At 42.6% G+C, this 13715-nt stretch overlaps 1 protein-coding gene across 1 annotated transcript in view; it reads right to left on the reverse strand.

The window, feature by feature from the left end:
• The window catches only part of LOC139454886 (uncharacterized), a 71508-nt gene that overhangs the window by 33698 nt on the left and 24095 nt on the right, over positions 1-13715 (reverse strand). Inside the window, 4 exon segments of the mRNA XM_071236500.1 lie at positions 11105-11289; positions 11569-11707; positions 12190-12432; positions 13056-13239. Of these exon segments, the coding sequence (XP_071092601.1) occupies positions 11105-11289; positions 11569-11707; positions 12190-12432; positions 13056-13239 (751 nt within the window).

Below are 13715 nucleotides of genomic sequence, written 5' to 3' on the forward strand. Positions count from 1 at the left end.
ATTGACAACATGAGCATCGATCCACGCAATTGGGATCGATGACATGCATCAACCAAGTCAGCGAGCCTGACCACCCGATCCCGTTAGTCGCCTCTTACGACAAGCATCGTCGCCTGTTACGGCAAACATGGGTTGCTGCAGACCTATTCTACCCCGGATCTTCACGGGCCGTATACTCCCTAAGCGGTTGAGAATAACTGGAATGCATACGGAACCACTGATCGGGAATCAAATATATGTACATTTTAGCAATGATGTCTAGATAAGTCCGGTATTTAAATGTATGATGTAATAATTTTATTTTTTTTGTAAAACATGCAATGAACATTTTGCACGTGGTGTGTATCCACACTAAGCGACACCAATAGTAAACACAATTACCTTTCAGAACTTCATTGGTGTGGGACTTCATGTACTCCACTCTATCCGTGTCATCAGTTGTACCTGGCTTGTCCCTCACGCCGTTACCGGTAACATAGACGGGGATGTTACCATACCGCTGTTTGACCCTTCTCAGTACCATCCTGATTCCCTTGGGATACACGTGAATAGATGGGGGACTGGTGCTGAAATATGAATTCGCGTAATAACTACACGTTATGAATATAAGCAAAATAAAACGTTATGTAGTTTGCTACACGATATCAGTCGCGATTAACGACGATGGTGCTAAATTTGGGTAAAGGTATAAATAAGTGCGAACACCTAGAATAAAAGGTGTGATTTTGGCCCCATTGTGGGTAGACCAGTTGATATAACGGAGGGGGAGGGGGTATTTTGAAAAGATTATTTGTTCCAGAATAAACAACATTTGTCCTCTAGTACCCTAAAATATTATTTTTCGCTGAATTTAACCAAAAAACATTATTGTCTCCACCTTCCCCAGACAAATGCGGTTTTGACGCAAAAAATAAATATCCGGTCTCTGACATAAATCTCTGCCTCTCGCCTAAAACAAGTAGATGGTGGGTCCCGTACAACAATGATGAGTTCACTTACTCAGTGATAGCCCTGTCGTCAATGATGGAGGGCGGGGCGATGATGTTGTTTTGACGTCGCTCCTGAACGAGGCTGGACGTCCAGTAGCTGATGCCAAGGAAGTCAGCCGAGCCTGACATAGATATATACAATACATTATCGAATAACTTGGAATAAGGATTCTAGATCGAACAGGAAAAAGCCAGGACTGTTCTTTAAAACAAACAGAGCAGCCAAAGTGGCATTAAGAACAGGTGATCACGAACGGGGGATTCTGTACTGATCATGTTCACCTCTGATCTTGTTCCTGTTCCTGTAAAGAGGGACAGGCGGTATACATGTGTAGGTTATCATTCTGTTCTCTGCACATGAGAGACTCCTCTCAGTTTGATACGTGTTCACATGTTTACCATACACATGAGATACTCCTCTCGGACTGTTACGTGTTCACATGTTTACCATACACATGAGATACTCCTCTCAGTCTGATACGTGTTCATTGCTTTCTATACACATGAAATACTCCTCTCAGCCTGATACGTGTTCATTGTTTTCTATACACATGAGATACTCCTCTCAGTCTGATACGTGTTCACATGTTTACCATACATATGAGATACTCCTCTCAGCCTGATACGTGTTCATTGTTTTCTATACACATGAGATACTCCTCTCAGTCTGATACACGTGTTCACATGTTTACTATACACATGAGATACTCCTCTCAGTCTGATACGTGTTCACATGCTTACTATACACATGAGATACTCCTCTCAGCCTGATACGTGTTCACATGTTTACTATACACGAGATACTCCTCTCAGTCTGATACACGTGTTCACATGTTTACTATACACATGATATACTCCTCTCAGTCTGATACGTGTTCACATGTTCACTATACACATGAGATACTCCTCTAAGACTGTTACGTGTTCACATGTTTACCATACACATGAGATACTCCTCTCAGTCTGACACGTGTTCACATGTTCACCATACACATGAGAGACTCCTCTCAGTCTGATATGTGTTCACATGTTCACTATACACATGAGAGACTCCTCTCAGTCTGATACGTGTTCACATGTTTACCATACACATGAGAGACTCCTCTCAGTCTGATATGTGTTCACATGTTAACTATACACATACAAGACTCATCTCAGACTGATACGTGTTCACATGTTTACTATACACATGAGATACTCCTCTCAGACTGTTACGTGTTCACATGCTTACTATACACATGATATACTCCTCTCAGTCTGATACACGTGTTCACATGTTTACTATACACATGGGATACTCCTCTCAGTCTGATACACGTGTTCACATGCTTACTATACACATGGGATACTCCTCTCAGACTGATACGTGTTCACATGCTTACTATACACATGAGATACTCCTCTCAGACTGATACGTGTTCACATGCTTACTATACACATGAGAGACTCCTCTCAGTCTGATACGTGTTCACATGCTTACTATACACATGAGATACTCCTCTCAGACTGATACGTGTTCACATGCTTACTATACACATGATATACTCCTCTCAGACTGTTACGTGTTCACATGCTTACTATACACATGATATACTCCTCTCAGTCTTATACACGTGTTCACATGTTTACTATACACATGAGATACACCTCTCAGTCTGATACACGTGTTCACATGTTCACTATATACATGAGGGACTCGTCTCAGACTGATACGTGTTTACTATACACATGAGACATGTATATAAGTAGTTCTCTGTTGATCATTTTGTAATGCCGGTGAGCGGTAGGTCCGGGGTTCGATGCCCGGCCGCGTCATACCAACAGACATTAAAAGGTGGTACTTGTTGTTACCCTGTCTCGTGCTCGGCATTAAGGGGCTCAAACAAGATCTGGTCGGCTCGGAGTCAGTATACTTTGTCTGAGTGGGGTATTCATGTTAAACTGCGGCATGGTATGTCAGTGAGCTAGCACTATAAGTTGGCATCAGTCCGGACTAGTACAAGCAGCCACACACACACACACACACACACACACACACACGCACACACGAGCATGCAAGTCGCTATGTAAGTTCAATAATCGTGGACGCGACGTTAAACCCCATTTCACCTCATTTCACCACCTCATATTGTAATGTGTGTCCCCTCACCTCTGATCATGTTCCTCTCTACGTCTGTAAACACCGGGAGACGGGACTGGGTAAGATTCTGTTCTCTGCTTCTGAGAGACACCTCTCTTCTCATGACATCCGGGTACTCTCCGTCCAGGAGCACTGGGTCAACGAACCAATCAAAGTCGAAGGCAAACTTCCGGTCTTGAGCGGCCCAATCACCAGGGTCTCTTTCCGACTTTGGCAGAGCCCAAGAAGAATACACTGCAAGTCCCACTCTTCCTGGAAACATTCAACAACCCCCATCAATGATTGCGTATTAATCAATGACGTATCATTCACATGAGACGTGGAGCGAGCTAGATGTACTAACGGACATCGTGCCAGTTTAAAAAGGAGAAGAAAAGAAGAGGAGTGAGTGAGTATGGTTTTACGCCACTTTCAGCAATATTCCAGCAATATCACGGCGGGGGACACCAGAAATGGGCTTCACACATTGTACCCATGTCGGGAATCGAACCCGGGTCGTCGGCGTGACGAGCACTAGGCTACCCGACCGCCCCAGAAAAGAAGAGGAAGATCACAACAGTGATCACAGGGTACACATGAGTAGCATGATTTTAATGGAGCATTCACCTACCCGTTTGCCAGTATAACTGCAATGAACTTTAAATTAAATAGGAACACGCAGAAGTCCTAGCAAATGCAGTTCAAGTCGTTAAAGCACCTTATTTAAACTCAAAACTCCTGGTATCATCATTATGTGTTAGCTGTTCATAAATACATGCTCATGATATAGTCGGAATTGTACAATCGACTCTGCTTTATGAAGAGATTTCTATCGGATATGGATATACGACAAAGGTTTGTATTCAAATTGGCCACGCCATCATATTTGACAATACATTTGTGGACCAATTTCGCAGTCACATATCGACGTGCCTTTTGGTAAGTTGTGAATTGTTATGAGTCTAAATACCAATGACAAATATTATTTCATCCGCATTTAGATTAATCTAGATTCCCCCTCGGACTTATAAAACTTAAGCAACAAAACACTTTCTACACACAATCTCTTATCAGATTTCTAACGAATATGGAAGGTGTTTTGTCGCTTTGAATTATTCTGATATTGGATTATAGTGAGTGAGTTGGGTTTAACGCCGCTTTTAACAGTATTCCAGTTATATCACGGCGTGTCAGCTTAATGTGGGAGGAAAGCCCGAAGTGATGCAGGTCTCAGACGTTTACCACTTCGGTGAAACCCAAGAGTTGTCCCACGAGCACGGGTATGGTGCTGACAACCCTAGAAACAAAATCGGGGCGAACCTGGATTCGAACCCACAATCATAGGTTTCTGGCGTGCCCAAGTGACGCAACTCTGCCACCCGTGCCCCCATATTGGATTATAACTATTGAAAGGGGCATTTTGAGCACTGTGTGGTATGACTCCAAATTCATTTGCTCGCCTTCTTACATTGGACCAAGAAACAGATTCAAAATACATATTTCAATTTCATTCTAAACCATAGAAAAGTATTTCGCCTGTTTTCGTGTCCACAGGGTTATGTTCATATACAACATTAAGAATATGTGTTTTCGTGATTGCGAAAATAGACGCACGAATCTACTGAAAACAGTCCCTCGAGGTTCGCAAACTGGCTAATGGTTGGCCTAGTATGCTGAAATAGTGACCCTGTTCTGAAAAATTAGGACAGTTTTGAACAGACTGTTAGATTTGTGGGACGTCCGACACTTTCCGCGAACACCTTTTGTAATCACTTTTTTTCAGTGATCCGTTCATATACTTTTCACCGATCTTTCGCCTTTTACGCCCAATAAAATCTGTTTCGGCAGATAATCGAGACTGGTTATTCTCTGGCGTTGACATTTCATGTTATCTTCATGATATATACTTATGATAATGCTATCATGTTGATGTGATAATGCTGACACAACAACTCATGGATCATTGCACTTTCAGATTATGTGGCCAAATCACCATGTTGCACGAGTATTGTAAATTAATCACTTGTTTTACCTTTTTGACTGTCCTTAAATTCCTTCTGGTAGATTCTGTATGCTGCTGCGTGTGCCTTGATCATGTTGTGTGCGGCTTCGTAGCCTTGACCTATAATCCCCGGGGCATGTTGACCCAACTCGTATCCCATCAGAGCTAAGACATTAGGTTCATTATGGGTAATCCATGTTTTAACCTAAAACAGAACCTCCACAGTGTCATTCAGAACGACGTCAAAATCAAAAGATTGAGTGATTGAGTGAGTGAGTTTGGCATTACGCCTCTTTTAGCAATTTTCCAGCAATATCACGGCTGGGGACACCGGAAATGGGCTTCGCACATTGTATGTACCCATGTCGGGAATCGAGCCCGAGTCTTCGCCGAGACGAGCTAACCCTTTACCACAAGGCTACCCGACCGCCCAAAAAGAAAATAGAATTACTTGGTATTGAAATTGAATTGGCTATTTAATGCAGTCAGAAACATAAACTTTCATGGATGATAATGTATTAATGTCATTCAGCGGCAAATCCTGAGATTATAAAGAAGGACACGACATAAGTTAAGCCCATTTTTTTTATTTAGACTTCATTTCAATTTTTTTTACTTCATTGGTAATGGTATACCGTTTTAGCAATACTCCATCAATATCACGGCGGTGGACACCACATCTGGGCTTCACAAACTGTATCCATATGGGAATCGAACCGGGCCCTAGAGGCGACGAGCAAACACTTTAATCACGAGGCTACCACACCGCGTACGATATACGTTGTGTTACATATGGCTCTCCTTGTAGCATTGTTGATAATATGTTAAGGAATGTATCACACCCACTTTATATGAGGAACACGCTACATGAATGACGGAATTATAAAATACAGGATCAAAATTACCTTATCTCCGAAGTTCTGAAAGCATATCCTGGAGTAGTTCCCGAAGGCTTCTACGATGTCCTTATCCAGCCAGCCGTTTGTAATAGCAGCTGGGGAGTCCCACTGGTGAAGGGACACGATTGGCTCAATCTCAGCATCAGCCAGAGCCAAGAGCAGCTCGTTGTAATAATTGATGCCATCTTGGTTTACTTCATCCGACGTTCCCTTCGGTAAGATCCTTGACCACGAGAGTGAAAAGAAGTATGTCTTCACCTACGATGTAAAATGAATCAACAGTGAGTTGGGAAAGTAAGTGAGTTGGGGTTTATGCCACTGTTTTAAACGTTCCAGCAATATCATGGCGGGGGACGCCAGACATGTACCCATGTGAAGAATCGAATCCGGATTGGTGGCGCTACGAGTCAAAGCTTCAACCCCTAGGCTACCCTACGGCCATGGTCGTATAAGAAGTGATTGATAGATTATTTTACCATGAAATGGGAGGGACCCACTTGGCTGTGGCGACCCCTACAAAATTAACACTTATGCGTTATAGTACAAATAAAGAACAAAAGAATGGGGAATACAATGCACAGATTAAAGGCTACAGAGAAAGACGAAAAGGAAAAATAGACATAGAAAATAAAGGAGGAATGCGTGACTGACAGACCAGTTGCATGTATAAAGCATAGCCAGCAATAACGGAAACCTATCCCCACTGCTCGTTGAGTTTGATTTTTTCCTGAATGGAGAATCTTGTTGTATGTCACGGTCAGCAATATTCAAACTATATCATGATTACACCGACTGTAAATATTCGAGTATGGGCCACAACCCCGTTTCACAAAGAGAACGTTCCAAAACTTTAACATAGGCTGACGACAGGCGTAGTACTACGCTCGCTTTGTGAAACGGACCCAAAGCGAGCTGTGCCGCCTTGTTAAGTTAAAGGTTTAAGTGTCCTCTCACCCCCATTGCTTTGAGAGCACCAACATCTTGGGTATAGTGTGTGAAAGACATGGCTGCCTTATCTCCTGTCTGGTTAAATGGGGTCCTCCCAGGAGTCTTCAAGAACACGTCCCAGGTGCTTGGTCCTCGTCCTGTGAATACCACGATGACATTGTTGACATTTTAACATGACATACCAAATGTCCATACAAACAGTGTATAATTTTGGTTAGTTAGGAACATAAAATACAATTGTATATCGCTCAATAATGTTTACAAACTATTATCAGTTAGTGTTAAATGTTAGGCTGATACATCTGTATTCGAAACAAGTAAGAAAGTTCCAACGGAATCGGATTACGTGAAATAAGCTTCTTGCAATTCAATCAGTCGCAAACATTACATGATTAGGCCACTGAAGTAACACAGCTGTTCGGTAAGTCGATACACATGCATTTTAATATTTGTACATGTAATTGCCATCAACATTCGTAACGGTTGCATAAACAGGACAACTGATACATATACATAGATGCAATGCATAAGTAGTTTGAATCTTTTGGGGATGTACCTTCCGTATCAACCGCCCCTTCTATCTGGTAGGCGGTTGTCGCCGCTCCCCACTCAAAGCTTTCTGGGAAGTCTTCCAACAGCATTTCATTCTCAAACGGGAGTTGTGTTCTTTTAGGATCTGTTAATGCACCTGGCTTGAAACCATTGTCTTCAAAGATCTATAAATATATGTTTGTATTTGATCAAATGAAAACGAGTTAGACGATAAATGTTTGCAACCCATACTCTCACAATTTGCATGAATAAATACGTGTTTGATTGAGAGAGTAAGTATGGTTTTACGGCGCTTTTAACAATATTCCAGCAATATCACGACGGGGGACACTAGAAATGGGCTTCACACATTGTCGCCATGTCGGCAATCGAACCCGGGTCGTCGGTGTGACGAGCTAACGCTTTTAACCACTAGGCCCCAATACGTGTTTATTGCCTAACGCCGCACCCAACAATACTCCTGCTGTACAACGATGGCCGGAAAACAATCGTGTCTGGACCAGACAATTTAGCTGCTCTGCTGTATGGACACGCAATTAATCCTGTCACCAAGACTGAGCCACCGTTGTCGCTTCTTATAAGCATGTGTTGCTGGGGACTAATCCAGACTCGCAACGGTGTCAACAATGACTCATATTCTGATTTCAAATATGAGGTATTGTTGAGTCTTTGAAAGGCATTTAGAAGTTATACATATAAGGAAGAGAATCAATGGATGTCAACTTCTTTATTATGTGGAACACTAACTACCGGTGCTAACTAACTATCTAGCTTGGCTTCCATTTGTCCATTGCCATTTCCATTCAATTATCTATCAGTGCTAATTACCCCCAGCCTCCCGTTTGCCCATTGCCCATTACCAATCAGTGATAAGTTAAGTCCTGGCTTCCAGGTGTCCATCGCTATCAACTATCAGTGCTAATTTACTGTTAAGTGTTGGCTTCTATTTGCCCATTGTAATCTATATAGTAGGCTCACAGTGTCCTGTACGTACGTGTCGTAGAAAGGCTGCGGATGCCTTCGGAGTTCTTGTCCTGTCTGGACTATTAAAGTCAACACGATGGGTTCCGAATCTTTCCGAGTAGCCACGATCCCACTCGAAGTTGTCCAGTAGTGCCCATGCCGTGTAACCCTTAACGTTCACCTTGTCATAGTCAATGGCTGTGGACAGGTGTTTGGTAAATATCAGTACAGCAATCAATACAAACGAAACAAAATGGTACAGCACACAAAATACAATAGGGTGAAATCATAAAAACTTACCGATTATCGATCAAATAATTTATATTCATTTTTAATTTATATTTATATAAAAAACTAAATTATTACTGAGAGTGTGTGAGAAATTAAGTTGGCGTTAACGCCGCTTTGAAAAGTATTTCAGTTAATTCACGGCGTCAACTTGATGTGGGAGGAAAGCCCGAAGTGATGCTGGTGCTGGCAGACCTAGAACCCCAATCAGGGCGAACCTTGATTCATACCTGTGATCAAAGGTTTATAACTGAGGACCGAAACTCGGAGCAGCACATTGCGACTCCTGAGACGACTGGGCCGCATGTTATACTGCAATAGTATGCTCGTCCCACCAAAGAGTGAATGAGCGAGTTGTGTTTAAAGCCACTTTTAACATTATTCCAGTTATATCACGGCGTGTCAGCTTAATGTGGGAGGAAAACCCGAAGTGATGTAGGTCTCAGACGTTTACCACTTCGGTGAAACCCAGGAGTACGGGTATGGTGCTGACAAACCTAGAAACATAATCGGGGCGAACCGGGATTCGAAGCCACCATCACAGGTTTCTGGCATATTGCATGAACCTTCGGTTGCTCCCGTGTTGCCGTTACCAACTTGATGCAGACAGACAGGGCGGACCGCTGACAGCCCAAGAACAGGCAGACCCAGGGTGACCACGCCCCGTGATGACCGGTACTTGCGTACCTTGCACCTCCGATATCGCTTCCTGACAGTGACGTCATCGGCGACAAATGCCTTAAGACACAGGGTTAGTCGACAGACAGTGGCCAGGAGACTCAGAGCTCATGGAATCAGGGCTTTTAGACCATACAGAGGACAGCTATTGACAGCGCAACATCGTCGTCTGTGATTGAGGTGGGACCGGACTGTACGACGTTGGCAACGACGTGACTGGCAGAGCGTTGTCTTCACTGACGAAAGTCGATTCTGTATGTTTAGGGCTGATGGAAGACAACGTGTTTACCGCCGAAGGGGTGAACGAACGCCGGCGTGTTGCGTGCAGGAGGTCGTACTATATGGTGGAGGGAGTGTCATGATGTGGGGAGGGATCTGTGGGCAGGAGAGGACACCGCTGGTCATCGTTGACGGAAACTTGACAGCTCAGCGTTACATGGATAACATTCTTCGTCCAATTGTCCTACCATTTCTCCAACAGCAGCCACGTGCTGTCATTATTCAGCATGACAACGCTAGAGCCCATACAGCCAGAATTGTCACTAACTTCCACGCAGCCCACAACGTCAACGCCCTGCCGTGGCCTGCACGTTCACCCGACATTCCCCCCCTTATAGAACACCTCTGGGACTTGATGGATCGTCGTGTTCGACAACGAGCACACTCTCCAGCCAACCGGCAAGAACTAATCTTGGCCCTCCAAGAAGAATGGCGTCATATCCCACGTGACCTCATCAGACGACTGACTTTTTCTGTGCGTCGAAGAGTTTTTGCGTGTATTGAGGCATTTGGTGGTCACGCACGCTACTAATGACTTGTTATTGAACGTGAGTGATTGTTTATGTACTCTGCCTATTGTCCATGATTCTGAAAGCTCGAGTTTTGTACCAGACCCAACTTTGGGGGGCTCTGACGTCATTCTCGGTTGCGGTATGATTGTCATTTTCAGTGTTGATTATGTTCATATATTGATCTTCTCAATACACTTTACTTCATGCATGTATGTTTTGTTGTTTTTGAGCGAGAGTGATTTCAAACTCTGGTAAAGTTTCTTTTGGACGTCAGTTTATTTTCGGAGAAAACAAATTCCTACGTTTACTTTCCAGATCTGATAAGCGACGCTCTTATTGGACGGGTGAAAGGTCGTTCCGACGTGATCAGTAATGGGATCGTGAAAGATAGATAATAATCCCTTTCCCTCTTTTTTTGCGTAGTCGCGAATTTATGTTGGCATTTCGCTCATTTACACTTCATACGAGAACTACCCATAGTTGACCCATGTATAATACACGTTTAAGAAAACCGATGTTGTTAATCATAGGTCACACCGACCGTTGCCAGAGTGTTGTTGTTTGTTTGTTTGTTTGTTTGTTTGTTTGTTTGTTTAAAGCCGCACTAAGCAATACTCTAGCTATATTACGGCGATCTGCATATAATCGAGTCTGGATCAGACAATCCAGTGATAGACATCATGAGCGTCGATCTACGTAATTGGGATGCGAAGACACGCATCAAGCTGACCACCCGACCCAGCCTCTTACGATAAGCATAATCGCCTCTTAGTACAAGCACTGGTTGCTGAAGACCTATTCAAAGTGGGGTCTTCACGGGTCCGAATGTTGAAGTGTTGTCTTTCAGTGATATTACATGTTTTGTGCACACCTACCTTTAAGTACTTCGTTGATGTAGTACCTGTAGAAGAGAATCCTGTGCTGGTCATTGAGAGTACCGTTGTTGTCAGACAGACCATTCTCAGTGATGTAGATCGGGACCTCGCCGTAGTTGTTTCTGACCCAGTTGAGAATCTTCCTGACCCCCCAGGGAACCACATATAGCCACGAGGACCCGGACCTTCAAACATGCATTGAATACATTGAGAAACCCGACTCGTCATTCTATTTACATTTGACGTACATGATGCAGATGGATCACAAATAACTCCGGTATAAATAATATGTAAGTTTGCTCAAGTGCTTACAGAAATTATGTATTTCAAAGGCTGTGGTAGGGACATGTCTTCAGCTGTTTCTGGAATTGATTGAGTGTAGAAAGTGATTAAGCTCAATCTACAGGAAAGTGAATTCCATTTAGCATCTATATTAGAGGCTGAAGGCCGTAAGTATTACTCACTTCAGCCATTTAGGATCAGGTTCATCTTTTATGCCACGATCGTTGAAGTAATCGGGTTTGCCACGTCCAGCCAATTCTTCATCTTGCTTGTATACATACATTGTGGTGTAGTGGTTCATACCGAAGAAATCATGTGTTCCTTGAAAAAGATGGAAATGAATAATATAGGCAAAATGAGCGGAATCTCATTGGTTGAATTTACTGCATTTGGCATTCTTGAGGACAGAGAATTTTCGTTCATATTCGTTCATGCCTGGTTGTGACATCAGGACACCAGCCAGCCATGACTGTGGCCAGGGAACCTATCTGTCCACTTCTTTGGATGTTTTGCTTTGATCATTGTCGGTGCTTTTAACCAGCTAGCTTCTATTTGTCCATTGCTATTTCCATTCTCTTACCTATCAGTGCTGATTACCCCCCCCCCCCCCCCCCCCCCCCCGCCCCCCGACTCCCGTTCGCCCATTGACCATTGCCTATTACCAATCTTAGGGGTACTTATATATGTTCTCTGCCTCATAGCATTTATTTACCTGATGAAGGAGTAAGTATATACTCCAAAACGCTGTGTTCCTCAAAACATAAAAATTTACATCCTTAAATTCTCTTCCTCGATATTCATACCTGCAATTCGATTCTTCTGTTCCTCTGTGAATTCTGGTAGTCTGGATTCATTAAGTCCCTGTGCTCTACTAACGGATGCTATTCTGTTTTTCATCACTTCTGGGTAGTCCCCGTTGACGTAAACAGGATGAGCGAACCATCCAAGGAACATCTGAACAGCCCATTCTGATGCTTCAATGTCGGAGGGCTTCATGGGATCCTTTGGTTCTGCCCAGTCTATGTTCAGTGTGAGGCTTATTTGGCCTTGATGAGAATTATTAAATTTTGTAACCATTTCTTGAAAACCGTAAAATCATGAGTTAACTAATTTTGCCCCTCAACAAGATGCATGTATCGCGATTCAGATAATAATATTTGCTTCTTTATATAATAAAATTAACATTAAATAAACTTCTTAATTGTAAACTGCGCCCAAAACCAAAAAGCTTGATCGTGATAAAAACATGATATGCAATATGTTCATGAGGGAAGATTGTGGGTTCGAATCCCGGTTCACCCCGATTATGTTTCTAGGTTTGTCAGCACCATAAGTGGTAAACGTCTGAGACCTGCATCACTTCGGGCTTTCCTCCCACATTAAGCTGACACGCCGTGATATAACTGGAATAATGTTAAAAGCCGCGTTAAACCCAACTCACTCACTCACTCACTCACTCACTCATGAGGGAAGTATTTTCTTAATCTTTCTTTCCTCAACATTAAACAAATATTATTTGTTATTATTAATATTTATTGTATGATTTATCAATCAGGACAAAAGACATCGTGTAACTGAATAAGCTTTACCACAGTTACCTCAACCAATATATAGTTTTAAAGAAATAGTTTTAACTTAAATCTTATCATATATATCATGCACTGCATACCGTTTTGCGTCTCCCTGTAAGTATCATTGTACAGATGATAAGCCTCGGCATGGGACAACAGAACATTGTGTGCCCCTAAGTAGGGCTCCACCCCTCGGCTGGTGTGTCCAGGGGCGTGGTCGCCTGTCCCTAGACCCTTCACTAAGAACACCCAAGGCTCATTGAATGTAATCCACAGTTTCACCTGTGAATGAAAACAACGGCTTACTTACCAATTTACACAATTTACTGTACTTAGCGATGATTTCTAAAGATATTATGACCGAAATAAAAGAATATATAAGTAGTTCGTCCACATTGATCTAGTACTTCCGAATGCCAAAATAACACATCTTGATACCTTGCTTGATAGTCCAGGAATTGCTACACATTTTGAACTGCTGGTAAAGCCGTGAATCATATTTCCTTATATATTAAAATATTGCTCGAAATTAACCAGGTTGAATACAAAGGTACCACAACAGAACTCTTAAGATCTGTCCTTGCACAACACATAACAAATTACCCACCAACGTATTTACTTCATCTTACTTTGGCAAAGAAGTTAATATGAAATACAAATGGTTATGAATTGTGAAACTGATTATAGCTGTTCTCTGGCGTTGACGTCACATATTTATGTATTTTTTGTGTCATATTGTTTGCTGAATCTATGTGGCA

This window comes from Haliotis cracherodii, unplaced genomic scaffold, assembly GCF_022045235.1.
Source record: "Haliotis cracherodii isolate W230 unplaced genomic scaffold, xgHalCrac1.p SCAF_11, whole genome shotgun sequence".
Lineage (NCBI taxonomy): Eukaryota > Metazoa > Mollusca > Gastropoda > Lepetellida > Haliotidae > Haliotis > Haliotis cracherodii.